General features: G+C 46.6%; 1 protein-coding gene across 9 annotated transcripts in view; it reads left to right on the top strand.

Moving 5' to 3' along the window:
• The first annotated feature begins 21 nt into the window (after nucleotides 1-21).
• Nucleotides 22-14,905, top strand: part of RGSL1 (regulator of G protein signaling like 1) — a 40,410-nt gene continuing 25,526 nt past the window's right edge. For 5 of the 9 annotated variants that reach the window (XM_053391133.1, XM_053391132.1, XM_053391135.1 and 2 more), the window contains exons 1-7: nucleotides 5,784-5,874; nucleotides 8,265-8,417; nucleotides 10,263-10,345; nucleotides 10,771-10,845; nucleotides 12,129-12,258; nucleotides 12,612-12,716; nucleotides 14,213-14,374. In XM_053391133.1, the coding sequence (XP_053247108.1) occupies nucleotides 8,384-8,417; nucleotides 10,263-10,345; nucleotides 10,771-10,845; nucleotides 12,129-12,258; nucleotides 12,612-12,716; nucleotides 14,213-14,374 (589 nt within the window). In that variant the 5' untranslated portion in view covers nucleotides 5,784-5,874; nucleotides 8,265-8,383. Of the gene's footprint in view, nucleotides 447-5,783; nucleotides 5,875-8,264; nucleotides 8,418-9,273; nucleotides 9,442-10,262; nucleotides 10,346-10,770; nucleotides 10,846-12,128; nucleotides 12,259-12,611; nucleotides 12,717-14,212; nucleotides 14,375-14,905 lie in introns of those variants that run through there. The other 4 variants (XM_053391136.1, XM_053391137.1, XM_053391139.1 and 1 more) reach the window with 4 other exon arrangements.

Below are 14,905 nucleotides of genomic sequence, written 5' to 3'. Positions count from 1 at the left end.
AGGTCCTGGACAGCGAGGACGGGCAGCTGGCGGAGGAGCTTTCTCCGAAATGTTGACACCTCGGGAACTTCCTTTGCGCAACTTTCTCCGCGCTCGCTGAAACAACATACGAACTTGCACTCCGGCACATGTAATCTTAGCGTCGCAAACAGCTCCAAGAGGCAGGGGAAGGGAGTCGGGTTGCTTTGGGGTTTTTTCGTGTTTGCATTTTGCTGGGGTGACTGTGGGCTGCGTTGTTTTGTTTGGGTGGGTTGGTCTTTAATGAATTTTAAACAAGGTGTTTGTTTCAACCCACTTTTTGCAGCAGTTAAGAAAATGCAACCCATCAGGTAATAAAACTTGTGATCAGAAAGAAAGAAAAAACCCCTCACAGATTCACAGTGGCAACAATCACAACTCCTAAAGCAAAAACCAAATAAGGTGTCGGACAAAAAGCTGAGTGGTGGGTAGGTGCAGGTTCTTCTTTTCTTTCTTTCTAAAAAAACCCCTGCTTTAAAAGTGCCAATGAGGGGGCCTAATACGCCTTCCTGGGGAGGGAATTCCAAAGATTTGGGGCCACCACTGAGACGGTCCTGACCTCCACCCCAACTACTTTTTGCATTATTACTGCCGAGGTCCTAGCCCAAGATTGTCATGCCTTTAACCCCAACTCTTACATTTTATATATTATTTAATTGCATTTATTAATTGCATTCCATAAAACATCTCAAAGCGATTTCACATCTTACACCCCACCTTTGAAAGGCCTAATATTTTAAGTGTGCACTCACTTTATACTTTGTGGAGATGGAGGGGCAGAGAGAGAGAGAGAGAGCACTTCTCTCATGAACCTCATATGATGGCTCTGGGCAAGTGGGAATGAGGAATTAAAGACTTTGCTTGACAGCAGAAGGAGCTGTGTAGGAACCAAGAGGCAAGTAGCCCAGAAAACAGTGTGAATGCGCAGAATTGAAGCTGAGCAGGTTCGATTCAGCAGTAAAATGGCATGAAAGGAAGTCTGCATGAGCTCTCAGTTAAGTGCCTTAATTCCACTAGCATGCTTTGAGTAAAACTTGATTGTATACCACCCTGTGCTGCTTTTGCACATGATAATGCTACTGTGTGTGGGATCAACTGGTAGTAGGTTTGGGTCAGACAAAAGACAAGCACTTCTCTGTTCAGTCTCTCATTAGCTTACACAATTCACTACAAAATGCAGTGCTGGCCCCTGCCTTAGACGGCTTTGTAGAAAGGTTTGCACCAATTCATGGAGACTGTTAGCCATCAAGGCTAGCTCAGGGCGCCCTGCATGTGCCATGGGACTCCCAACTGCCACCAACCCCATCCAGCACAGCCAGTGGTGGAGCCCCACAGCATCTGGAAGGCCTTGGGCTGGACAGAGCCTTTCCCCTCAAATGGCAGCTGTGGCTTGCTGCTACCGTTACTGCCTGTTCCTTGAGGAGCTGGATCAGTTGATGGAGGAGGGCAAGTCCTAATGCAGACTCAGCTTCCATTCACCTTGAGTCACCTGGGCTCCCCCTGCCTCTTCTTCAACTCTCCAAGCCCTTCCATCAGACAGTGCTTTGTCTGATGCCATGGTTTGGGATCCCATCAAGTGGTCGGTTATTTCACAGTGGAGACAAACCTCCAATTATTCAGACAAGTTCGTATCTGGTCACTTGAACCTAATTGCTCAGCTAGGGGAGAAACTGGGCTAGGGACAGAGAGAGGAGGGCACACAAATTAATTTTTACGATTATCATCTTTAAAATGGCATTGCAAATTAATTAGTCTGTGGTAGAGCATGTACTTTGCCCACAAAAGTTCTCAGATTCATCTCTGAAAAAGAGGGTGCAGATCCTGCACCTTTAATAAAGGGGATTTCTGCAAGCATAGCTAGCCAACTGAAATTCCCTCTTCTAGACAACTGGCAAGGAGGAGCCCTGCCCACCCCACCCCTGTTTTTATTAGGTCTCCTTTCCCCAGGTACGTATGGGAAGGTTTCTTGCCTAAAGACCAGGAGAGCTGCCTCCTGTCCGGTTGACCCGTGCTCTGGTAGAAAGCAGCCCCCTGCGTTCGTCAACTGCCTGTTGCAGAACACGCTCCAGATAACTCGGTGTGGAGACTGTAGACCAAGTTGATGGTGTCCCTAGTCCAACATCTGTTTCTTCGATATTCAGAGTTTCTTAGGTATGTCAGGTGTATGTCAGGTGCCTCCAGACAGGTGCTCCTCAGACTTGACTCAGTTGCAATATTAAGGCCCCGTTTGGAAGCCCCCATGGAAGAGAGAATTTGGGCTGCCACGGTTTTCCTGACTTCTAGATGACAAGCTGCGCCTGCTAAAAATCCATTTTCTCCATTGCTAATCCGGGATATCAAGTGTTCTCCCAGTATTAACCAATGTTCCTTGGTACCAATCGTCCCTTTCTCTGTGTTGCAAAGCAAGGAGATTGCAGAAGGGGTCAGCTTTTGTCCCTTCCTCGCTCTCTTGCCTCACCCCCTGCTCATTGCATGTCAGAACAAAGGTTCTTCGAAGGTGCTTAGGTGTCTTGGAGGCTGCCCTTGTTCAGAATTCATACTCCCCCCCAAGCTATTTTCAAAGGTTGTTTACCAACTAAAGCTACAGCAGGAGGCTGCGTGACTTGAAGCCAGTGTGAGATGAGCCCCCTCTAGTGAGGGATCTTGGAGATCTGCACTTCCCATAGCTCCAAACATGTTTACTTACTAGCAGAGGTTTAAAGACTGTCTCAAGGCAAATCTAAAAAAATGTAGTATAAATACGGACAACTGGGGAGGACTTGCCTGCGAGAGCTCCAGTTGGAGAACAGTCTTTACTAAAGGTGTCATGGGCTTTGAAGACACTCGAACTCAGGACACAAGGGAGAAATGTGCTAAGAGGAAGGCACGCTTGGCATATCCAAACCATGATCAACTCCTGCCCGGAAACCAAGGTCCCCACTGTGAAAGGACACATGGATTCAGAATCGGCCTCCACAGTCACTTATGGACTCATTGTTCAAACCGTGTTTATGGAAGACAATCTTACTCCGCTACGAGGGATCGCCAAAGAGAAGAGAGACTTACTAGCATACTGTACTCTGTTCTTTGGCTTTGGCCATACGTTGGCCAATCGCACCTGAAGGGACTAGAGGCATCTCCTACCTGCACAAGCAACCTCTCCTTTTTTAATTGTCATAATTATACAGGGCTCAATTTTAGACACAGGGTTGTGTCAAAATTCTATCTCTGCACTGGAATTTAAGAGACTTGATTGTTCTGAGTCCGTTGAAAGGTCACTGGGGCTTATATGTTGGCAGAGTAGCTAAATTGCTAAGAAGCCAATGTCATGTGCAATACTGACTTTTATTGAATTTAAAATAGTGTCCAAACACTAGTTAAAATATTCAAAAGCTTTTGCTTGCAGAACACATAGCTAAAGAAGAATACAGTATATGTAAAGTATTTACATTCACATCCTTTAGTTCCTTGAGAAATATTGCCGTTTGATGCATTTTCCCTCAAACCAGCTTCCATCCAATTAGAGAACTTAAGGCACATTCGCTTCGCAGTTAAGCCAGGTGTGTGCGTTGGAGACAGCCCTGCCCATATGCAGGTGGCAGCTTCCCAAATAGGAGCTCTGGCATGTGCAGGGGCAGTGAAAGTAAACACAAACAATTACTTACTTACTTACTTACTTACTTACTTACTTAATTAATTAATTTGTATACAGGCCTCCATCTGCAGATCTCAGGAGGTGCACAGCATTATATATATATATATATGTATATATATCACAGAAGAAAAGACAACCCAATAATCCCACTCCCACAACACATTTGCAAGGGCATCAGATGTCAATCAGCCAGAGGCCTGGTTTTTGTCTGGCACCTAAAGATGTCTAATGAAGGCACCAGGGGAGCCTCCCTGGAGAGATCATTCCACAAACAGGGGGCCACTGCAGAAAAGCCCCTTTCTTGTGTTGCCACCCTCCAGACCTCTCGTGGGAGAGGCACATCAAGAAGGGTGACATCTTTGCCCTCCCTCTGATGTTTACAGTAAGGTGACTTGAAACACACCTTGCTGCCTTTTAAGTTGCTAGTGTTTGCACAGCCTCAGTGTTACAGAAGATGCATAGCTACCACCTCTCCCTGCCAATGTTCAGAGCCAGAGTTGGAGACTGTGAGGTCCTCTGGATGGCCATCATCCCTCTCCCTTGCCGTGCTGCAAGTGGGTTGGGGGAACAGTGTAGCTAACAGTGTCTGGAGGTCCACAGGTTCTCCCACCGCTGCCCCAGAGATTGACAATGCATGGGATGCTCAGGCTGGGCGGGGGGGGGGGCTACTTACAAAAGCAAAAAAAGAGAGGAAAGGCACCCCTAAAAAAAAAAAGGCAAAAGAGGACCCAGATCTGCATATAATTTGCATGTGCTGATTTGTATGTAGAGATGCAAACTTAGAAACTGCAAGTATGATTTAAACAGGAGTACAGCAGACCTCAAAAAGGGACGCGGGTGGCGCTGTGGTCCAAACCACTGAGCCTAGGACTTGCCGATCAGAAGGTAAGTGTTTCAAATCCCCGCGGCGGGGTGCGCTCCCGTTGCTCGGTCCCTGCTCCTGCCCACCTAGCAGTTCGAAAGCACGTCAAAGTACAAGTAGATAAATAGGTACCGCTCTGGCGGGAAGGTAAATGGCATTTCCGTGCGCTGCTCTGGTTTCGCCAGAAGTGGCTTAGTCATGCTGGCCACATGACCCAGACAAACTGCGGGCAAACGTCAGCTCCCTCAGCCAGTAAAGTGAGATGAGCGCCACAATCCCAGAGTCGTTCGTGACTGGACCTAACGGTCAGGGGTCCCTTTACAGCAGACCTCACCCTATGGGGAAGTCGGTGACTAGGTGACCTCTGGAGAATGCCTGCTTAGTGGGCTCTGGGCGCTAAGGCCCCCGCTTGTCCTTAATCTTTGGGTCCTTCAAAGAGAGAAGCATCAACTGTGAAGAAAGGCACATGACTGCCTGCAACTTTCGCCTGCAGCAGCAGCAGCAGCAGCCATGGAGTGGATCAGAGCCAGAAACTCTGAGCATGAGGATGTCAGGTCCTACATCATTGCCAGGAGGACCTTGGTCAACTTTCCTGGGGTAGGCAGCAGCTGTGGGTGGGTGACATCCCCTGCCAATCTAATTCAGCCCTGGAAGTCAGCTTATGCAGTCTGCGGGGTGGAAAGCTTTTTTCTGAGCCCTGCTAAAAAGCATCTCTCTGGATGCAGCAAAAAAGCATGTTTGAGAAAAGCGATGCCTTTCCCACAGCATGCTGCTCTTCCACATGGAGGGATATTTCACTCGGACGGAGCATTCAGTTGTGCAGCTGCTGCTTGCAGAATATGGCCCAGCAAGAGCTTTTGCACTGGATTCTGCAGATAATATCCTGGTCTTCCCCTCCCTATGTCTCAGGTTCGTGTTCGTGATTTGAACTGGTGCAGAATGTGCTCATCTACTAGCAGATTTACAGCCTCTGGCTTCCAGGTAGCAGGACTGATGAAATTCTCACGCACAGAAGCCTACGTGCTCAATTTGCTTTTATAACGAATCAATATTGAAAGATTCCCTGCTGCCTTTGATGAAGCTGCCAGGTCAGGGGTAGATGGTCGCTGGTTTCAAAATGTGTGTGTGTGTGTGTAGCGAAGGTCAGGGGGTTATCTAGATAGCGCTGGAAAGCTTTCTTCTTTTTTCTTCTGTTTTCCCCCCAGAAAAGGAGCTCCATCTGGCACTGATAGGCTTGACTATGACGTGTGTCTGCAATGCATCTGGGGCAATGCAGAGGCCGTGGCCTCAGAAGGCAGATGGGGAGGAAAGAGGACTGAGGCAACAAGCGTCAGTCCTGCGCTCACTTACCAAGGAGCAGGTAATTTTCACACCTGAGTAGGATGCTCTGCAAGGTTTCCCAGCCCTCCCTCGGGACTGAACCTGGGACCTTCTGCATGCAAAGCAAGATCCTGGGCCACCAAGCTGCAGCTCTCACATTTGTTGAAACTGGTTTATTGACATTTCATTGAAACTTACTTCCATGCAAGCATGCACACCTTTTGCAAGCTTCTATTTGGGGTGCAATTTCTCAATGTGTGGGGACACACACACACACGGGGGGGGGGGCGGGAATGAACTCTCAGCTCCAGCTCTACATGATTTGCTATCAAGGCCATGCCTTCTTCCAGTCAACACCCCCCTCCCCGGGTGTGTGAGGGATTGTGCCCTGTGACGTACCTGGATCAGGTATGACTATTCCGTCACTCCAATGCAGAGGGACTGCAGAATGACTTAACCTTCAGCGGAGGTGGCCTGTTATATCTCTGCATGCACCATTGCACAGGACTTGCCTACTTCTAATCAGAGGCCATGTTCTGATCAAGGACTCCTGCAGAATCAGGAGCAGTAGGGCAGTTAAGTCTCACTTTTATATGCTCTAATAAAAAGGTGTTCTGGCTGTGAGAATGATGAACGCCCCATTTTAATTCAGTAGACAGACGAGTGTGTGCCTCAGCTATCCTGAAGCTGGGGAGAACGTCAGTCTAAAGTGATCCAGGATGAAACACATTGATGTCTCATTGAAGGACAAAAAAACCACAGGATGCCATAGAGTGACGTTTTGGAGTTTTCTCCAACACATCGAGTCCAGGTGCATTTGAGTCCAGGTGTGGTGTGACTACCATACTGGTGAAAACACAGCCTGCGTAGTATGATAGTGGGATATTGGCCAAGCATTACAAGGTTAATCTGCACGCTGTGCTTCCTGACCCTCTGATTGGCCCAGAGGCCTGTGGGCAGAGGACAAGACCAGGCAAATCATAGGCAAGCGGAAGGCAGGGTCCTTACCGTGTTCTTTCTAGTATCAGTGCAGATTTAATTTTCTCCCCCATCTTCTCCCTAGGACAGGGCTGGCTAATCTTTAGCCCTCCAGATGCTGTTTTACTCTGAGTCCCATCAGCCCCAGCCAGCAGGGACAATGGTGGGGGGGACGGGGACGCCAGGAGGTGTGTGTGTGTGTGTGTGTGTGTTACTGCTACTCCAGGGTTTGTAAGCCAATTTGTGACTTGTGGGAGTGAAAAGTGGCATAGAAATATAAGAAAGAAAAGGAAAGGAATACTAGTCCTGTATCCCACAGGCTGGGGTTGCATGGTACATGCCTGCAAGGAGCAAGTGCTTATACTCTGTGAAAAATAATAGACTTGAAATGGATTCTTCAACTCACAGGCCATTGCAATTGCCAGCAGACTTGTGCTACACTGAACAGCAAGCTGAGGTTTGGTACATGTGTTGCCCAAGACATCCTGCTTCACATGAAAGTCTAGAAAGGGGAACATTTTCTCTTGGTCACTTGAACTTCATGACATGAGGCTTCGCCTGGCACCATTTGCACAGTAGCTGGAATGACTGCATATAGCAGAGAACACAATTCCGGAGCCTGCCTGGTGTTAAGCGTGCTGAATTAGGTCCTGGGAGACCAGCGCTCACATCCCCTCCCAGCCGTGAAGCTCACTGGGTGATCTTGTGCCAGCCACTGGCCCTTGTCAGGGTTGTTGTGGAGACTGAGGAAGCAAGTCATTGCTTGGCAGCCGCCGCCAAATGGCACTTTAGGGGGCCCTGCATAAAATGGCTCTTCCTTGCTTACAATATCAGGCCTTGACCGGGCCTTCAGATGACCTCGTCATCTAATGCTTAAAAGTCTGTGCGCAAAGCTGTGCAGGGCGGGGAGACTGGGGGGTCTCTGGAATCAGGATGGCCGGTTCTTGGAGTGCTAGCCCTGCACTTAATCCGCATACGTCAGAAACTGTGTGGCAGTAATTGGGAGTTATTGCAACATCTAAGTCAGAGATGATAAGCAGCAGTAATCCAGATTTGGGAAGAAAATCCATTGTATTAACAATTCTTAGCATGCCACTGGGATTTCCTGCTGCACTTTCCACAAACTCTGGGATTAGAATGCATGGTTTCTGATCTCATTCTGCCACCTGCTGTTAGAATGCATGCGCTACATAGGAACATGGAAACCTGCCTTACGCCATTGCTCTCCATCTGCTTCCGTATCATTGACAATGATGGCTCTCCACTGGTTTTAGACAGACTTTAAGGTGCCACAAGATTCTGTTACACTAGCAGTGTGAATGATGCATTTATCATCTCAAGCTGCAAAGTCAGTTTTACTCCATTGGCTGCCATTATGTCTGTGTACATAACTAATAATTTTATCCTATCATGGACCGGGAATTAGTGGTTGTTCCTAATTATTTTCCCCAGGCTATTAAGGAAGAGAATAATAGAAAATTAGAATCTTAGAGTTGGAAGGGACCCAAGGATCATCTAGTCCAACCCCTCACTGTGCAATGCAGGAATCTCAGTTAAAGCATCAATGATAGATGGCCATCCAATCCCTGCTTGAAAACCTCCAAGGTAGGAGAGTCTGCCACCTTTTTTGGGATTCTGTTCCACTGTCAAGCAACTCTTTACTGTCAAAAATTCTTCCTTATATTTAGTTGTATTGGACTGAGTCCTACTCTCTGGAGTAGGAGAAGACAAGCTTGCTCCATCTTCCATGTGACAGCTCTTCAGATATTTGAAGATGCCTATCACTTCTCCTCTCAGTCTCCTCTTTTCAAGGCTAGACATACCCAGATCCCTCAACCGTTCCTCATAAGGCTTGGTTTCCAAACCCTTGATCATCTTGGTTGCTCCCCTATGCAACCAGAGGGTGGCAACAGGGGAAGTGTGGTGCTATATACCTCTAGAGGTATGTGGTGGGCTTGCGGTGGGGCTGGTGTGAAACAATTTCCAATTAATGCCCAAATATCATAACTCCATGATCACATGTACAACATGCATGCTAGGGAAATGTGTGTTTTGGGATATGCAAAGGCCTGTTAACAATGAACTAAATGGCAGAACATTTCCTGGATTGTTCCACTTTAGGTACGAGTGGGAATGAATGTTTGTATGTTTGAATTTCCCTGCACACAGTCACGCATACACCCACCCACAAAGAACAAGAGTTCTTCCTAGCCGACTTGCTGCTTTTTTTCTATGTGCAGAGAGTTTATTTTGGGAAGGGAGGACAGAGCAAGTTCAAACATGCAGCAGCCCAACAGGAACCTGAGGTGCTGCCATTCAGGGGAAAACTTCACCCCTGGACTCTGCTGAGTCTATGAACAGCTGCAGGACATTCTAAGGAGATCTTTGATAGTTAGGAGATCTCTAAGGAGATCTTTGATAGTTGTAAAGCAATATAATTTTTCATGTTATGTGCAACAAATGGGGAGAAAAATCATGATCAGCTAAGAGCTGCCTTGGTGGAATGTGGAACCTGCTGGAGCAGCAACTGTTCTAACGCATCATAACAGAACAGAGCTCAGCAAAAACTGCCTTGAAATGCTGCAACAGTGAAAGCATCCTCAACCAAGACTCATCATGAATAGAATGAGTAAGAGTTGGTGTGTGTGCGCGCACGTATTATTTGTTCACTGTATTTTTTATCATACCTTTCCATCAAGAAGCTCAGGGTGGTGGCATAACTGACGTTAGCCCAGTCACAACAACCCTGGGATAGGTTGGGCAGATAGATGGCCATGGTGCGCCCAAAGGCTCTCAGAGAAGCCCTCATGGATGTGAAACTGGGATTTTCACAGCCAAGCCCAGGACTCAAAACACTATGCTGTCAGTACTGGCTCTTCTACACCAATATCTCTTCATAATTTTTTCAGTGGATGAGACTCACTTCCTACCAATTCCAACACAATAATCAAGGACCATCTCTCTCCATATGAACCAATCCATACCCTGAGACTATCATCTGAGGCCCTTCTTCAGTTGCCTCCTCCACAAGAGCTCTGGAAGGTGGCAACAGGAGAACAGGCCTTTTCTGTGGTAACTCCCTGCTTATGGAATACTCTCCCCAGAGAGGCTCGCCTGGCACCTTCACTAAATAGAGTATCTTTAGGTGCCGGCAATAATGTTCCTCTATAACCAGGCCTTTGGCCTTTAAAATGTATTTGTGGGAGGGAGTTACTGGTTGTTGTTGTTGTTATGATATATCATATATGAATATCATATATGATATTCAGATATTCAGTCACATACCGCAAAATTCATGTGTTGTAACTGGGAGGTGTTACCCAACAAACCTGCTTCCTCAAAAGACAACTTTTTTGCAGTAAGGATGAGTGCAAATAATTCAGTGGATAACTTTACTGTTTCAAACCCAAACTTCCGTTTTCACCACAATCATGCTCTTCTTCTTTGCAGAACTGATTGCCAAGAAGCACTTGACAGTTCTGATGCAAAATGAAATCTTTGCTGACTTCTTCAACACATTCCTGAATCTTCCTGTAAGTTCCCTCTAATACTCAGTATATTTGGCTATGTACATATTACATATTAGTGACTTCAAATTCAGTGAGGTTGTCCCCTGCCCCGCTACATTTCAATATGTGTTTACACGTTGCTGCACAAACCAGAGAGCGGGCAGGGATGCCTTCACCTGTTGTGCATTACCTGCTTTGTTTTCCAGTGCTTGCAACACCCCTCCCCAAGCTCCTATTCAAGGAAGAAACAAATCCTGGGTCAGCGCCTGGAACCCCTGGAGTCTCGCCTTGTTCAGAGATTGGGGTGGTGTGTAACAGTACTATCATTTTAAAAAGCAATGACTATATCCCAGTAGAAACTAGAGCTGGAGATGAAAGTAGAGACTTCATTAACCATCTTTTTCTGTATCTTTCTCTCCATCTCCCTCTCTTTCTCTCTCACTCCACAGGTGTTTGGTCAGACCCCTATTTTCATGCACAGCACTCGTCAATGGTATCTTTGGCCAGAATTACCATGCAACCTGGTAAATGTCGATATTTTCCAAAGCTGGCAGCCTTTTGCACATGGGGATGAGTGGCATTGATGGTATTGCTGATATTAGCTTGAAGTCCCACACAGAATCGAATAGACGACTTCTTCAATGTGTGGTGTCCAAAATGCAACTATTGGTGTTTGGTCTGTGGTAGGGGTGATGATTGGAATCTCTCATGCTAGTCCATTTTCCATCATCCTGCAATTTGCTGTTTGTGTGTCTGGACAACCTAATTTCCACCAAGGCATAATATGAGCGGAATTCAGACTCTCATGCATACAAAAGCAGACGCACAACTGCCTTGCTGTGTCCATGCGGAATGACAAAGACGACTTGCTGAAGTGCTTGCCTCTCTCTGAAGAGCGTGAGCACAACCAGTTCATGAATAAGAGAGCTCTGTCTGGTACTGAGACATCAAAGAGGACCAGAAGGGACAAGACTTCTAGTGGATGGGCTATAAAGCTGATCACAATCCTATCCTTTTCACATAGCTATTATTCTCTGTCCCTCATCTCCCTTTTTAATCTATCTCACCCTCTAAACCAAGGATAGTCAACGAGGCACCCACCAGATGTTAGTGGACCACAACTCCCATCATTCTTGGCCATTGGCCAAACTGGTTGGGGCAGATGGGACTTGTAGTACAACCTTGTCTTGAGGGCAACTGTGTTGGTTACTTCTGCTTGAAACCGTTCATCTTTGTCTTTGCTGTTGAGTTTCCTTGACACTGAATTTGGGGTGGCTGTGGGGTGTTGTGATACAACCAGTAATCCTTTCTGCAAGATAGTGCCAGTCAAGTAAGCTGTCTTTTACCTCCTTGTGAAGAAAATGATAAACCACAAATTTCTTGGATGCCAGGATTTTGCAGATGTGATACAATTTTTTCTTTAGGGATGGGTGAATCTGTCAGTTTTTGTCTCTCCCTCTTTTTCCAATCTTCAGTTCTCCACATTTCCACATCAATTCCCTTAAAAAAACCACAATACCCTCATAAAATGCCTAAATGTAATATAATGCATTTTTGTACGTTACTTTCACTAATATATGCATTTTTATATACATTTAGCCCAGTATATGCATTCTTGTGCATGTTACTAGGCCAGAAAGCTGCACTGCAAAATTTGGAGCACTGAGAATTCTGAAGGGTGGTTGTGTTTTGGTTCTTGCATTGTTTCAGAAAGTGCAAATTAGGGAGGTTCACCTTTAAATGTGAACTGGTGACTTTCTCCCATACATCTGGTCTCAATTAAGCACATCGTTTTGGGCCAATACAGGTATCAAAGCACAAAGGCTTGATGAACTGGATGGAAAAACACCGACTGCCTTTCTTCTGCAAAACCAACCTGTGCCTGCACTACCTTCTCTGTGAAGAGCTCCTGAGTTTCATCCGGTCTCCAGAGGCAGGTAAGAGTTGACATGAAACGCTAAAAGAAACATTCCAGACACTATCTGCCAGAAAAAACAACAACCAGGGAAACTGATTGATTGTCCAAACTAATGTAGAACCCACAAAAAATCCCACGAGCAGATTCCTCGTCCACCTGGGAAGGGAGCCCATCTAGCAGAAGGAAAACTCTGAGACTAAGCCTCTGCTGCCTTGCAGGATATCTTTGGGAGAATAAAAGGCTGCACAAGTTGGATGGTGCCTTGTGCGCCTCCTTCTGGCAACTCTTGCAGCCAAGCTGGTGCCACCAATACACTTTTTGGTGCCCTGCCAGTACACCTTTTCAGTGTGTCGCTTTGCTTTTGCTCTACAGCGGAGATGCTGCGGTGGATCAAGGCTGACCAGTGGCTCCTTGAGAAGTGCATTGGGGGCAGCCGGGGGATGTGGCGCTTCCGCGCCTTCATGCAAGGAATGGCAGGTAAGAAAAGGGGAAGCGCAGCACACAGAAATTACACAGCGGGAAACAAATGGCAACCCCAGACTCTGCACCTCCTCTCTCTGATCCGTGGGGCTGAACATCTGTCCAGCTCCTTCTATGGATATATCTGATAAAAACCTGCCTCTGCACACTCTATCATTCTCTAGGGGTAAAGATATCACAATTTAAAAAGGCTTAACAGCAAACTCTTTAGCTGTGGTGGGAGCCTTGATTCCATTCACTTCTGCAGCTTGCATGATACAAATATATGTTTGCAATAGCAAATCAACTTCTGGCTCAGTTGTTTGTCTTGCTGTCTTCCCTCATGCTGCAGGTGGGTAGCCTGCCCTATTATTTTAAAGTGCTAATGAATTGATAGCCTCCATCCTGATATTTTAAGGAGAATTCAAGTTGAATGGTTAATGTGCATAACAAGCAGCCATTGTGTACATTCATCAGACCTCCTGGAGAATGTGCATATTTCCTGGTCAAGAAGCATAATCTCCAAGAGACCTTGGGTAATTTGCATGAATCAAATGAATTTTGTACATTATCTGGCCATTATGTATAATACCCAACAGGCTTTGGGAAATGTGCAGATTTCAGGTGAATCTTGTACATTCTCCAGCCAACATGTGCATATTCTCCAGTCAGTATGTATAGTCTCGGAAAATATGCCCCCTTTTCTATCTTCCTCAGAAGTCTGCTTGTCGCCTTAACTTATGTGGTTAAGGTGGCACTGTGGTCTAAACCACTGAGCCTCTTGAGCTTGCCTATCGGAAGGTTGGCAGTTCAAATTCCTGTGACGGAGTGAGCTCCCATTGCTCTGTCCCAGCTCCTGCCATCCTAGCAGTTCGAAAGCATGCCAGTGCAAGTAGATAAATAGGTACCACTGGGGCAGGGAGGTAAATGGCATTTCTGTGCGCTCTGGCTTCCGTCACAGTGTCCTGTTGCGCCAGAAGTGGTTTAGTCATGCTGGCCACATGACCTGGAAAGCTGTCTGTGGACAAATGCCGCCTCCCTTGGCCTGAAAGTGAGATGAGTGCTGCACCCCATTGTCAAATTTGACTGGACTTAACTGTCCAGGGGGTCCTTACCTTATTAATCTTATATGGCCCACAACACACCTTCCCACTGATCAGCTGAACAACAGAAAGGACTAGGCCTCCAGATAAAGAACAATTCCCCTACCCCTGTAGTCCAGCCTCCTTCTCACTGCTCTCAGCTGTTCCCCACAAGGGGGATTGCAGGGAGAGGAATGTTTTTAACCTTCCACGCCCCTCCTAAGCAAACCATCCCTGTATACTTTTAACCTCCCTGTGAGCTTTTGCCCCTTCAGTGGAGGAGAGCCTTTAAAGCAGAAAGCAACCATTTTGCAATCCAAGTTTCACAACCAAACCCCCCTCAAGAATTAGCTGAAAATCCTATTCCTTCCCAGCAGGACATTACAGATATTGCCTGGAATGCGTAGTCCTAACTTTATGTCTAATCTACAGGGGAAGAGCTGACCAAGTTCTGGCTCGCTACGGAAAGGATACTTGGGATTGACGAGACTGATGAATCCCAGCAAGATCTGTACGAGTCCCTGATCCAGGTGTTGATGGCTACTCACTTGCAGGAGGGCTCCACCGTTGTCATCCTCTGCAACACAACCATTGGTAAGAGACACACTCTCATAGTGTCGTGATGCTGCAAGAGAACTAATTATATAATTAAAGGTTCCTGGGAACCCCAAGTGCCTCTTTCTAAATCAGTGACTCCCCACTGCATCTTTCCATGATTCCCCACAGAGTCACCTGCCTGTGGAGGAAACTGAAGTCACCTGTTGTGTCTCTGCATGTGATACTGCTTGGCTAGTTTCCTTCAAAAAAGTCCATTGAGTCTAGCACACTGCTTCCTAAAAAGGCCCGTCTCGTGCTCCCAGGAAGCCCGCAAAGAGAGCTTGCAGGCAACATCTCTTCTTTTTCCTGCTTCTGAACCCAGAAGTTCCATTTAGGCACAATGGCTGATAGCTGTTGATAGGGCTATCCTTCATGACTATCAGAAGGCATGGCCATAACAGTGACTCCACTCACCCTGGAACACACAGTATAGACTTCTCAGAAGACAGATAACTTTTACCCATACATGCTTTTTAAAAAAATCTATTCATGCATATGATTGACGTGTAAGTCAGAGAAAAACGGTGT

This window comes from Podarcis raffonei, chromosome 6 (genome assembly GCF_027172205.1).
Source record: "Podarcis raffonei isolate rPodRaf1 chromosome 6, rPodRaf1.pri, whole genome shotgun sequence".
In the NCBI taxonomy this organism is placed as follows: Eukaryota; Metazoa; Chordata; class Lepidosauria; order Squamata; family Lacertidae; genus Podarcis; species Podarcis raffonei.
This window is presented reverse-complemented; position numbering and strand designations above follow the sequence as displayed.